The sequence below is a fragment of the Syngnathus leptorhynchus genome, chromosome 8 (genome assembly GCF_054491065.1).
Source record: "Syngnathus leptorhynchus isolate UIUO chromosome 8, UIUO_Slep, whole genome shotgun sequence".
NCBI classification, from domain to species: domain Eukaryota; kingdom Metazoa; phylum Chordata; class Actinopteri; order Syngnathiformes; family Syngnathidae; genus Syngnathus; species Syngnathus leptorhynchus.
The window spans coordinates 1,414,284-1,428,665 of record NC_141202.1 but is presented as its reverse complement, the minus strand read 5'-3'; the positions used below and the strand labels follow the sequence as shown (position 1 = coordinate 1,428,665).

Here is a 14,382-nt window from a genome sequence, read left to right as displayed (position 1 = left end):
ATTGTTATTATCAAACTAAATTATTTTTGCGCTTTCGTCAAGTTGCCAGCCGTCTCTAGGGGTCACTGTTGTCAAAGCGTTCTTCTTCGGCTGTCAGTCACCCGGACTGACAACATCGCTGTCACACTTTTTCTTTCTTCCCTGCCATTTGACCGCAAAACGCAGACAAAAGTAGGCTTTTATCCACTCCTACACACGCGTGACATAACCGTATGTCGTGACAAACTCTGAAAAGCCAAGTCAGTGTCGCGTAATGGTTTTTTTGAAAACACTTCCGCGTAGCTTTTACACTAGCTATTCTAGCTAGCTTAGGTGCTACCATTAGTTTCTCCTTCCGCGCAGCTGTCTTTTTGTGCCTCACTTAATGAAATAATATCGTCGAAGACGCCGTTTCAATGCATGTCATTTATTATGTCTTATGTATATTGGTGTATATTTAATCAGAACAAGCCCTGTGTAGGATGAATGGTTTCATTTAGGATTGGTGAAACGAAACTGCCCAAATAATGTCAAATATGTTTTTTCTGGTACGACAGGAAGCTGTGCGCTTCTGGACTTTCGGCTCTGACTTGAGAGGCGTCCAGTCTATATGAGCCTCTGGGAGGGGCAGCACCAACAGCAGCAACATGGCAGATGACAAAGACGTGCTAAGAGACGTCTGGTTCGGCCGGATCCCAGCCTGCTTCACTCTCAACCAGGACGAGGTGACTGAGAGAGAGGCGGAGCCTTACTATGTATGTCGAACACTTGGTCACTCATCAACACTCAGATCAATATGTCTGAAGAAGTCCAAGACAGTGAGCTACTTGTTTTTCCACAGCTGTTGTTGCCCAGGGTGAGCTACCTGACGCTGGTCACGGACAAAGTGAAGAAGCACTTTCTGAAAGTGATGAGGGCCGAGGAAGCGGGAGAGATGTGGTTTGAATATGAAGGGACGCCGCTCAAATGGTGAGGCTTGTCTCGATTATGCTGCTTGGTAGTATGGTCGAAATATCAAATACAAATATTCCAGCTCACTGGCCATTTACATTTTAAAGAATCGGGTATTATTTGTTGCATTAATTTAGATTTCCTTCCTAGAGAGGTGTATAAAATCCTATTGCACTACACAAAGCCAAAGAAATAAAATTAGGAGCGAGTATCTAATACCAATTTTATCCACAAGGTGTCAATGTAGCCCCACGCAACAATTAGAGTCAATCACAGCCGCGGTAGTTCCAGTGAATACAAATCACAGAGTGCATTGCTCGGTATTTATTTTTTTCAAACAAAAATTGATTTTCCGATTTCAGGCACTATCCAATCGGTGTTCTGTTTGACCTCCACGCTTCCAACTCTGTCTTGCCGTGGAGCATCACTGTGCACTTTAAAGTAACAGCTCTCCTTAAGTCTCCTTTTACTTTTCTTAAGTCACTCATTGAGGTGATAAATATTACACGTGACTAACACGAATTATTTTTTTATGTTGTCAGAACTTTCCGAACCAGGACCTTCTCCACTGTTTGTGCAGCTCGGTGGTGGAAGCCCACTTCATGTCCAGCATTAAGGAAGCCGATGCGCTCAAACACAAGAGCCAAGTTGTCAACGACATGCAGAAGAAGGACCACAAGCAACTGTGGATGGGCCTGCAGAACGGTGAGGAACATACACGCACAGGTTTCAGAGCAGCTGTTGGAAAATGAACATGAACTTATTAACAGTCGCGTTGTTCACGCTCAGATAACGTTCACCTTCTTCTCATGCCTTCTGACCTGCTCCAACACGCCCACTTCACTTGACAGGTGTGCTTGTGTTTTTTTTTTTTTTGCAGATAAGTTTGAACAATTCTGGGCCATGAACAGGAAACTGATGGAGTATCCCACTGAAGAAGGAGGATTCCGATACATTCCCTTCAGAATATATCAGGTCGGTTGCATCCACACATATTTGATATGAGAAAAAGAAACCGAAGGCACACCAGCAAAAAAAAAAAAAAAAATTCTCTGCCAGTCTCAATAATTCACGGGAAGTGAAATTCAAAATCAGCCGCGGTTGTGAATCACATCTCTAAATGGCGCCAGAGGGTCGAATCAGAAGCTTTAGTGGAAATCACCTCTGAGCTAAGCAGATTCCCGTATTTTCCTGGCACTTTCCACATAGCAGCACATGTTTTTGGATGCAGGTTTTTGCCTTAAAGCCTCACCTGCTTGTGCAAGCCTTCGGGGCCTTCCCCCGACAGCGACAAACACAGCCTCTTTGTTTCTGATGCTGTCGTAAAAAAAAAAAGCCCCATCACCGCCTTGAAAAAACACCAGCCGGTTTCGGAGAATTGCGTGACATTACTGTTAAATGAGCAGCTTCTACTCGAAGCCTCTTCCGAGCCTGTGAATATGCTCGAGGGCATTTGTTGGGCTTGTGCAAAACTATTGGAACGGTGAGGTCAACTCAAATGGAAAATGATTGGTCGTTAGCTGAGCCCCGAGCAGCTGTGATGTCATTTTTAATTGGCACAAGTGGCAAAATGGCTGCCCCCTGAGATGGATATAAAATTGGGATTCCACAAATATATTCAACTGTTTCGATTCAATTTTGGACTTGACTTCCTCTAAGAGTTGTGGTAGCATGCTGGCAAATCAGAAATGACAAGCAAGAAATCAATGCTTCATCATTATGCTTATTTTGGCTAAATTTCAATGCAAGAACCCTTTTTATTGTAAATGATGCTCAGAACACTGCGTCACAGTTTCACCCAGTCCCAAGATCTTCATCTGTACACCAAACAGATGATGTCATCGCTGCTTTTATGATGACAGGGGGCACGCAGGTAGGCAGGGCGCTTGATCCGGAGGCGTAAGTGGACGAGCTGCCTCAGGTCGCTTGTCCGCTGCCGCCTCCACTCCCGCCACGCTTTGCTCCTGACTCAGGTAAAAAGTCCCCAGACTGGAGAGAAAGAAAGAAAAGCGGGATGACAAATAAGCAGCTGAGTCTCGACTGGAAAATCTTAAGCAGTTGAGTTACGAGGAATCGGTAGCTTAATTGAAGCAGAGCTGTCTGCCTGTAGAACTGAATATTTGACTTGGCAAGCGCTCTTAAAACAAGGTGGCATAGCTCGGCGATGCGATAAAAAATATTGCTGTCGGGGAGAAATTTTGAAGCGGGTGCAGGAACTTCATTTAGACAAAAGTAGTGCCTTGCTGCTAACCTGTGGCAAATTGGTGTCGGGGTACCAAGTTGAGGTGCTTAGTTTTGACCAACTTGCTTTGTACAATGTTGCAGCGTGTTAAGGAGCTTTTGGTTTGACCCGAGTTCTACTTTGCTGCCGGCTTGTGGTCAGTGAACTATGTGGAAGTGAGTTGAGGCACTTCATTACGACATCTAGCAGCAATTGTGAACTTTTGGGGGAGCGTCGTCGCGCAATACTATGACATCTCTTGTTTTGCGACTCATCGGTATTAAAGTCTCAGTAACATTCAAATTTGGCAGTTTCAGTAAATGCTTGATGCGCTTACAAAAAAAAAAAATCCAGGTAAGGATACCTCGGTAGACGTAGCACAATCATATTTGAGATCTGTCTCGAGGTTTTCCCGAGGGTGGGGGGCATTGAGCTCGTCTCGCGCGGAACCAACCAGGAAGCCGGGCGACTCCCACATCGGAGGGAGAAATATAACCATAAATCTTCTCGATGCCCGGCGGTCACTGAAGAGTCACGACGAATCCGACGAGAGAATGTGGAACAGATTTGTCTTGGGAAAAACAAGGCGAGCTTTGAGCATCAGGACGTTTGCGGTGTCGGGAAAAGCCCCTCGCTCTCATTGTCGGCCCGCCGGCTCAAAAATACTGCAGATGTGATGCTTTGTTGTTTGCCGTGATTGATCATCCGGCGTGTCACGACGGCTCCGCTGCCTCTCGTCTTTATTCTCTCATCTCGTGTGCCATAAAGCCTTTTAATGCACTTTAGACAAACATTCTTGTGTGCCGCAGTAAAATTTGGCCCCTTTAAAGCCACTTTGACACGCCCACTCAGACAGTGCACTTGTCGTCGCCATAAAAAAAAAAAGGAGAAAGAAAAAAAAAAAAATACTTGCCGGCCAGCGATTCTCGGCGCGTGACTCCAAACTTTCCGTTGTTTTGGAAACGAGATGCTAAATATTTACACCCGGCGGAACACTAAGTCAAAGATTGTGAGCAAGATGTTCTCAAAATATTCAGCCAGTAAGTCCATCCAGACCAAAGACTTGCTGAACTTGGATTTTTTTTTTTTTGTCTCGTGTAATTAAATGTTATTTTTTCTTAAGATGCATTGTCGGAAACGATGACCTTAACTCATTCAGTGCCATTGACGGTTATAGACGTCAAAAATATGAACCGGGTTGACAGTGAATGAGTTACTCAGATCTCCTCGGATCTGAATCGGACCTCTTCCAAATGCGGACGTGCGATACGTCAACACTCCGCCTTGGTTCCATCGAAAACATAATGAACAATAAACACAATTTCAAGACGATCACGCGACAGGTATGCCGAGCCCGACCGCTAAATATTTACAATCACGAACGGGGAAAACTGGCAGACGGGCGAGAAGGCAAATCCGCCGTTTAGCTCGGCCGACGTGTCGTGACACGACGCCGGCGCGGAGAAAGTGAACGTGGATGCGAGAAGACAGCAGAAATTCCAGAACAAAGCTTGTCTGGCCCTCAGAAGTCACACACACACACACACACACGCAGGCAAACACATGCTTGGCATCCTTCAAAGGCAGATTGCGGTCTTTAGTGTAAATAACATGTGCTGCGTTTGATGCCGACAGAATTAATGACAACGGCGAGTCCAAATAACAGAGGGCTCATTTCCGTCTGGCCTGCAGCCGCCGGGACAAAGACGCCTCGCGGGCCGGCACGTACACTTTTCATTAGGCCCAGCGTCCGTCCGTCCGTCCGCCTCGGGGACACCCGCGAAATCAACACCTTGCGTCTCTCGCTCATACTTGGGACCCCATTATGAAAAAAGCTTAGATTGACAGGTCCGAAATCAGCGGTGTGAATTTCAACTTCAATTCTGACCTCGTTTGACTATTTTGCAGCCTTTTTGCGCCGCTTTGATGCCACCGTGTAATTCCGTTTATGTCGATGAGCAGCAGCGTTTCAGACAAAAGTAAGGCTTTGCTTCCATTGTGTCGCAACCATCGACTTTTCCAGGTCAATTTGATCAATTTTGTCCCTTTTTTCAAAAAGCCATCCACTCGCCGACTCTCATCCAATGTGTTGTTGATAATGACCTTGCCCTATTCTCAAAACATTGTCAGGTACGCCTCGTTGTTCCCGCTCTGTGACTCAGCATTTAATCAGCAGCCCTCCCTCCCCCCGCTTCTCTAGAAGCTGCGTGCTTAGAAGAACGCATGTTTTATTACCTCCCAGATATCTCGTAATGGCTCGCTGTGAAGGGGGCGGCGGGCTGACTCGACAGACAATTACAACACGCGGGAATGCTCCGTGCGCTTTCGCGTGTGTGTAAAGATGCCAAAGGCGACGTGTGACGAGGACGTCACGCCGGGCTTTACTGTAAGGACTTCTAAGCCCGGCCGTGACCGCCGACGGACGTGTCGCGATCCGTCTCCACGCTAACGGGAACGCCGAGTTATTTTCGACTTAATTAATTCCATGTTTCTGCCGTGTGTTGGATCGGTTCCCTTAACCGCATTTCAGATCATTATCAGCCTGATGGCATTCCTTCAAGCAAGACGCTGAATGCAACTAAACCTGAATCGGACATAGTAAATTCCAGACATAATCGTTCAAAAAAAAAAAAAAAAGCTCTCTTTTGTGTCGCTCCATCATCAGATCAGGCGTCTGGAGGCCATTTCGAGTTCCGTGACAAGTGGGTGGAATTTTAATTGGCAAATGGACGGGGCTCACACGTTAGTGGAAACAACTCTTGATTGACAGCGCCGTCCGCTGGGCTTATTTGGCCGCCGTCACTTAGACGGATTAAATCCCCTCCGCCGACAATTAGGCCACGTGTTGAGTTGCGCCGCTCTTTTCACCGAGTGAGAGCGAGGTGTCGTGCGGCCGGCTAAGGTGTCGGGGCGGCTCAAAAGAAAGTGTTCTTCATCACCTCGGGAAACAATAGCCTCCGCTCTTTCCTTACCCATACACCGGCCACATTTTAAAAATGCATCCGAGTCGCTGTCACTTCAACGCACTCTCCCTGCTTCGCCCGGGACGACGAGGCGCTCTAAAGCGTGTCGCGATTGCCGCGGATGACTCAATCTTTCTGTGTAACGTGAACGTGGCCTTTGACGCCTTCCACGCCACCTTTTCTCGGCGGTGTGTCGTTACCACGCCGTCACCCGAGCCCGCCGCAACACTGGTTTTCCTTTTCACGTCTCTCATGATTAGAGCCTATCGCGTGTCCCCCCCCCCCCCCCCACCCCGGGGATCTTGTTCGACACCTCGGCTCTGGTGTCGACAAGGTGCGATCGGGTCAGCGCCGCCAGGTGTAAAGACCGCCGACTAACTAGACGGGCTGCGGCCGAAAACGCCATCGCGATGACACAGCAGCCGTTGCTTATTCATTAGCCGCGCTGGAGCGTGATGCCACGACATCATCAATCAGTTTTAGATTAGGTTAATGTGTCCATCCACCAATCCAGTTTCTAGAATGTTTATTGTCAGTCCAAATTGGACGTCACTCATCGGACGTGAAATGAATTCACTCCCATTGACGAATATAGCCGTCAAAGATCCATTTGAACCGGACCGGCACTGAATGAGTTATACGAACAAGTCTTGAAGCGAAATTCCGTCTAGCTCACTTCTTATTTTCGGGGAAAAGTCGTGCGAAAGGGGAAAGAATGCGTCTGATCTCTGAACACCTTGGGGTAGAATCAATAAGCGCTACATGATTATCGTGATTCATTTAACCTTGAGGCGGGGCCAGTGGCGTTCTTCTGCCGTCTGTTAAACACGCCAGATGATTTCCAGATTGATGCGGATCTGCGCAACATCCCAGCATGTCCATTGCGTTTCACATCTGCGGCAAAAAAAAGCAGTCGATGGCTCACGCATCGCTTTCGATCTGCGCCCCGGACTTCCCCCGCGTCCTCTTTCCGCCTTCCAGTTAGCGCAAGGCCAAACGTGGGATGACTCATTTGCATACACGGCGGAATGCTCGGTAGAAGCGAACAGGTGCAATCCGGGACGTGGGTGTGTCTGGGAGAAAAAAAAAAAAAAAAAGTTTTGGTTTTTTTTTCTTTCTTTTCCCCTCGGCTCTCAGAGTTCATGTGAGCTATTGGTCGATGAGCAGATGCTTCCGGAAAGAAGCGACACTCATGAATGGGCTGGCAAGTGACCAAGCTAAATCATGAACATCTTTTATTTTATTTTTTTTAATGAATTCCCCCAAATTACTCTCAAACGAAACAAAAACAACCAGGTCACTATTTAAATCCAATTAGCTTAATGCTAATAAACAATGCACATCACCATAGACAGGCTAACAAGTAGCATCTGTGTCACTGTGTTATATAACCTATCAAGCAAATTATTTGAACATTGTAGGTGCCAAGAACAAAAAAAAAATGTCTGGAACATGTTTATGCAAATGACTCTTAATTATTTCTTTTGTTGCAGACAATGAGTGACAGGCCTTTCATCCAGAAACTCTTTCGACCGGTTTCACCTGAAGGCAACGCTCACACACTTGGTGACTTGCTCAAAGAAATGTACCCTGCAGCATTCACTAATGACGGTAAGTAACAAACACACAAACACACACACACACACACACACACACACACACACACACACACACACACACACACACACCAGTCAGAGCCACTCTCGTCGTAAAAAAAAAAAAATCAAAAAAATAAAATCACCACTATTCACTTGCTCTTATTGGGGACCTTCTCTGCCTTATCCCCTCGTTCTTAATTACAGCGCATCTCTTCTCGCAGACTTACACGTAAACAGTAAATAAAATCAGAGTGTGCACACGGAGGCAATGTGTGTGTGTGTGTGGCCCAAATAAAGATGAGAGGAAGCAGCAGCAGTCTAAACACACTGAAGAGAGGAAGTAGATAAGGACACAATGGAGCGTCAGCACAGACGACCCGCAGGAGACTCACCTGCTCGCTGGAGACTGAGCAATCCCACCTACACACACATACACACACACACACACACACACACATAAACCGCCTCTGCGTCTGGCTACCTACCTGGCTGCCTCATTCACTTTCAGTCCACGTCACTACACAATCCAATACAAAAAAGATTGCAAATTGTCGAGTTATTTTTATTCTTATCAATAATGTTTTATTATGACGCAAATGAATTGTGCTGATATTGCTTCGAATAGCTTTATTTAGATGAATGGATATGAACCACAATCATAGTGTTTGAATAAATAAAAAATACAAATATAGCTGCATGAAAATAATTATAATTAACTTTTTGAATGAATATGTTTTCATTTTTAAAATGTCACCTGAGGGGGGGGGCTTTGAAAAACTTCCCCAAAAAGTTTTTGTATGATATTAGCAAAGTAACTATAAATTCAACTTTATTTATAGTGCACTTAAAAAAATTAAGCACAGCAACAAAGTGCTCTATATTCAAATAATTAAACGTAAAACATGAAATAATATTTCTCCTTTAAAATGAAAACACTTCAAATATTGATTATAAAAGAGAAAAAATATTTTTCCTCCATTTAAAAAAAAAAACAAAAAACAATCTTTTCAACACCACATTTTTCCATAACAAATAAACCTTATCAAATGTGCGTAAAGCTGAAGAATGAAGACCAACAGACATAATCCAGACGCTCATCTCATTTCCTCCCTCTTGTCTCAGATGTTAAAGATCTTGGCTTCTCCTGATCCAGGAGCCCTTGTTTATCTTTCAAGGTGTCAGTCAGGTGTAGTCCCTTCCTCCAGCTCTTGTCTTCATCCCGCTTTCATGTCTTTGACATCAAGTCCCCCCCTGTCTCTCCTGATCAAGGTGAAAGTGCTCTTTTGTGGCCTGCTCGTCTGGCAGATAGTGGCGCTGTTTGGATTAGAGCCAGCGGCTCGTGTGTTAGCGGCGGCACTGGGCTTTGCCTCTGCTATTGTTCCGCACTTCAGAAAACGTGGGGGTCCCCAGAGCTTCTGTGATCTCTGGCACTTCAAATGAGTGTGTTGTGTCTGAGTCTCGGCCGTCACGTTTGATTAGATCAAGAAAATCTCAGCGCTACCTCGCCGACTTTTAATTGGTCAAACCGACTGAAAATAATCAATAAACTGTTTTTTTAGGAGGGGCTTCCCAGCTCTGCCGTTCCCAGCATGCAACGGGAAAAAGTCTGACTTGTGCTTCAGGAGTGTTGTTGAGCAACCTTTTGCCCACGCATGACACATTTGAGACGGCTCGTAAGCCTATTTTTTTTTTTCCTCTCGGCCGCAGCGTCCATTTTTGTTATTTGCGACAAAGCGGAGGAAAGCCCCCGTGCGGCCTGAGTGACATCCGTAGCCCCGCCCCCTCCACATGCTCGCTCTGAGTTAATTAAAACATCAACCGCCGTGATGTTGATGCTTAGTCAGACCGTGTGCGTGTGTGCGTGTCTAATGTAGCATAAATGTTTGTGTGTGTCTTGAGTGGGCGTGGGGTTGGGCCCACTGATATTTTCCCCCCGTTTCTCATTCATAGACTACACTCCACCCACTCGCAAGTGTTTGTGTGTCTGAAAAAGTGCATGATGTGATGATGATGATGATTGACCCTCTTTTAAACTGGACATTTTCAACAAAAAAAGCCACGCAAAGAAAAAAAACCCAACAACAATCAGTATCGGTACTGATACAAGCAAGGTATCGGTACTCGCGACGAAGGCCGATACTGGTATCTTGAGGTTGTTTGATAATTGGTAGCTAAAAAATGAGAAAACTGGTCTAAATTGTAATTATTTTCCAGAGAGAAAAACTCTCAATCGGCACTTGGTATCGGTGACTTCATATTCGCATTATCAGTCTGTAACAAAGTTGTATTGAACATCCCTAAAAAAAAAAAAAAAAGTCTGTTAGTATACAACACGTACACGCACACACAAAAGCACAGGCGGCACCAAGTCATCTCAGGAGGGCGTTGTTGCCGAGTGCCAACCGCCGCAGCACCCGAAACCCGCTCACTCTCTAAAATCGGCGCTCGGTCTGTCTCTTCCGACGTTCCGAAACGGAGCGCTGGAGTCTCGCTCGCTCTATGCCGACAACGGTCACTCTGCCGCCGTGCTCTTTATTAGCGGGGCCGTCTTTGCTCGCCGTGTTTGTTGGTGCGAAACCGAAAGTGTCAAAGCGAAAGTTGAGCGCAGAAAATAATCAACTGCCACCGGCCTGAACATGTCCACCACTTCAAAACATTACTCTACTTGAAGTACGAAGTGAATGTTGATGTCAAGCCCTTCATTATCAATATTTTTTTATTGTTTTTATTCTTATTTGTGTATCTCTCCTTTTCAGATTTTATTTTATTTTTTTATACAAACGCATGATCAATTACGGTCTGCTACTGCACCGACGACCGCAAGTCCGAATATAGTCGACTGAAGTCCGATTCAAATGTTGTGTCCCGCAGGTGAGGAGCGGCGCCACCAGGTGGTGATCCACGGCATCGAACCGCTGATGGAAACGCCGCTGCAGTGGCTCAGCGAGCACCTCAGCCACCCGGACAACTTTTTGCACATCTGCATACTACCGGCTCCCTCCGACTGAGGTCGTTGCCATGGCAACCAACGATCTAAAAACAAACGCTTTCAAAGCGCAGGATGATGACGACGTTCTCCAAAGAACTTTCCTTGATGCGCATCTTCTTCGTGGGACTAATCTCCAGTTTGAGCCTCGGTAAGGAAAAGCGCTTGAGCATTTATGCAAAATCCTTAACGGGTGAGGACAATGAGCGTACGAGAACATGGACCTTCAGTTGGACGTCAAGGATATTGAATAAATACTCAAATACTCTGAAAACGGCCAACAAGCAGATTCATACGAAACCTTTTTTTCCCTCTATCGATATTGTCGGCAGAAAATGCTAATCTTTGACCACCAAATAATTTCATATAAAAAATAATTTAACCCCGAAATCATATTTCAAGGTCACAAATGAGCATTAGCCAAGTAGCATTACCCAAGTTTCTGAAAACTGCAAACCAATTCAACCAACAATAGGAACCAACCCAGACATACCCAGACTTGCTATTTTGATCTTAACTTGAAAAAGACTGTTCAGCTAACAATCATGAAACGTTCCGATTTCAAACATCACATGACGGAAAGTGACTAAAAATAATTGTTGTTGTCCATCTAATTCATGTCATTTGAAAATTTTTGTATCTTGTGACCACTAATTAGCATTTTGTGCGCCCAATATATCGATATCCTAGCCATCATTTTGACTTTTTCATGTCGGAGCCTCTGTAGTTTTACAACCACTTCAATGTCACTTTTTCTACGCCCACGTTGTTATGTCCTTCACGTGTTCCCTCACTTTGGTCCGAGACAACAATAAACAGCCGCCTTGTTTACGCGGTCGCCTCAATTCTCCATTTAGCTCCTCTTTGTCTGTTACTTCACTTGCTCGTCTTTGTTGATATTCCCCCCCCCCCCTCCTCGCGCCAAGATCACGCGGTGTCCCCGTGTGGAGATGGCCGACAGACACCCAGCCAGACTGGACTGATTTTGTTGCGTGTCACCAATGACTCACCAGCATCATCCAAAATGTGCGTGTTCGGTAAACGCAGGCCGTTTGGACAAATCGTCTGTTGCGCAATTTCTTTCTTCCGCCGAGCGCTTAAAGGCTTCTTTATTTTTAATCGCGTCGCATGCGCCACGCTTGAGGTATTTGTGTTCCGACATGCCGGCTTTGATGCTTCTTCTTCTCCGTGTGCCCCTCCTCCTCCTTCATCTCGCCAGTTTAATGACCCCCCCCTCCATACAAGTCATTTGTACCCCCGCTCGCTAATGAGCCCACTAAACTGTCTTGTCAGACGAGCCTGTGGCTGCTCTGATGAGTGCGCGTACATAATTACAGACAGCAGTTATGGCCCCCCCGGGGGCACGTAACCCAGTACAAATACAAGTACTGCTTTTTAGTATTTGTGTATTTTATATATGAAAGCAAACTCCAAATAGGCTGATTGCATTTTTATTTATTTAGGCAGAGAACGAGGCAGCGTGAAAGAAACCTAAAGCACTACTTTTGTCTAATTGAAGCTCCTCAACCCTCTTCAATATAGTTCCTTGTAAAGCACTACTTTTGTCCGAATAAAACTTCTCAAATTCACTCACTTCAATATAGATCCTAGGTACCATCAAAGCAAAGCACTGCTTTTTGTCTAAATGAAGCTTCCCAACTTATGTTAAAATAGTTTTTTGGGCCACAAGATAGCAGCAAAAAGGTCGAATTGACCCTGAGTGTGCATGTATTGTTTTTTTTTTGTTTCCTTTTAACTTAATAGTTGGATCAGCACTTTTACTTATCTACTTCAGTACCCGTACTTGTAGTTACGTACAGCATGCGGGTACTTTTACCGGCCACGCTTGTATTTTGAAGCTGCTAATTTATAGCGCATGTGTTTCAAATGATGTCACGCATCATGTCATCACGGCAGAATGGTCGCCGCCGCCGCCGAGCATGATGGGATGGCGGCTTTACGGTGTTGACTCAAGCTCAGCGTGTATGTGTGTGTGTGTGTGTGTGTGTGTGTGTGTTGGTGCACAAGTGTATTTGTGTGTGGGTAATGAAGTCTTGTGATGAATGAATGTCTGGTCCCAGCTGACACACAGTTTTTTACGGGCCGCCGTCTGACTTGCGTACTGTATTCTGCCTGACAAATTGCAATGGAACGTCCATTTTACAAGACGAGGAGTAGAAAATGGCAGACATCTGAAACATCCTGACGCTCCGAGATTCTTCTTGAGAAACGAGAGCAAACTGTGGAATTGTTTAGTTGGCGCGTCCGGTTCTGGGTTTGAATCTTGGCTCGGGTCTTTGTGTGTGGAGTTTGCATGATGTCCCCGTGAATTCCATGAGTTTTTTTGTACTGATGTATTTTCTCCTCTTATTTGCATAATTTGCCAATTTTTTCCTAATGATCATTTTTTTTCTAAATTTAGTTCTTCCGACAGTTAACCAATATTTTGGAGAACTTTCTTCTATTCATTAATATATATATTATTTTTTTCAGGCCCTGCATGTTTTTTGTCTAATATTTTTCATCTATTTTTCAGATAACAGTTTTCCAGTTTTAACTATTATTTGTTGTGATATATATTTTTTTACTTTGCTATATTTTCCTTAACATTCACCTATATTTTTCCATTTTCTTAACACATTTGATGAAGTGTGTATTAGTGTAGTCAGTGTTGGTGTATAACGTGACAAAGTCAATTATGCAGTGCAGACATTCCTTAAGAAACTTCACCACTTTCCCCCTTTGCAATAAAAGCCGCAACATGCCCCACAGACACACACACACAACGTACACACACGTACACACACGTACACGGCAACAAGTGTGAGGACACGTGCAGCCTTTGCATGAAATGAGTGTCTTTGAGCTTTCTGACATCAAACATGGGAAATCACGCAAGTCGTCTACCTGACTGTGGCTCTTGCTTCAAGTGTCTGACCGGTCTTGAAATATTCTCAACAATTGTAAATCAACACAAGTGGAAAGTGAAGTCAGCCGTCGCATGATGTCATAATTTGTTTTCTTTTTTTGGAGGGGTTGGTCTAGTTTTGCTTTCCTTCACTTGGCCTTGTTGATTTTGTCTTTGCTTTTCTGAACTTTGCATTCACCGAACCGACTTAAAACAAGGCAACGTTGCTGAAAACGAAACTTGGCATGTGCGTGCACGTAACGTCATAAACGCCGTGCTCAAAGCTGTCATTAAAGTGTTGTCGAGAGCTCCGACAAGCAGCTATTACAAGAGGAGGAAGATGAGGATGACGACGCTGAGAGGCTAGACGAGCTTTGATGTCCTTTCTTGAAAGTGTCTCACGCTCAAGCGCAGGCCGTATTATTAGTAAACACCGTGTGGCGCTCGGGGGGGCCTTGGGGGAGGTCATGACTGATGATTTGCTCCTGCTCTCAAACAACCAGTCTTGCTTCCTTACACTGAGTAAGGACGGGATGAGGATGAGGATGATGATTCAGCCTTCATCCCGTCCGCCGGACCTCCAATTTACCGTAAAAATACCTTAGTATGTGTAGTAGTGTGAGTAACCTGGAAATCCCTTTTGCTCCTGGAAAAGTACGATGTGACATTTTTGGAGCCCAAAAAAAGAAATGTAAGAATTGATCCCAAAAGTTCTTTTGAGAGTAAATGTAGCCGAACCAGCTCTGAGTCTGAATCCTTGCCGACATTTGATTTTG

At 45.0% G+C, this 14,382-nt stretch overlaps 1 protein-coding gene across 2 annotated transcripts; it reads left to right on the top strand.

Annotated features, from left to right (window-relative positions):
- Window positions 1-50: 50 nt before the first annotated feature.
- On the top strand, window positions 51-11,550 carry atg5 (ATG5 autophagy related 5 homolog (S. cerevisiae)). 2 transcript variants are annotated; one of them, XM_085917407.1, is made up of 8 exons: window positions 51-171; window positions 537-734; window positions 821-948; window positions 1,293-1,371; window positions 1,473-1,635; window positions 1,811-1,905; window positions 7,608-7,725; window positions 10,584-11,550. In XM_085917407.1, exons 2-8 carry the CDS (start codon window positions 627-629, stop codon window positions 10,718-10,720), a joined length of 828 nt encoding a protein of 275 aa, XP_085773533.1. In that variant the 5' UTR covers window positions 51-171; window positions 537-626; the 3' UTR covers window positions 10,721-11,550. The 2 variants fall into 2 exon arrangements, with proteins under 2 accessions (XP_085773533.1, XP_085773534.1); XM_085917408.1 differs by having other exon boundaries at window positions 169-239.
- The last annotated feature ends 2,832 nt before the right edge of the window (window positions 11,551-14,382 follow it).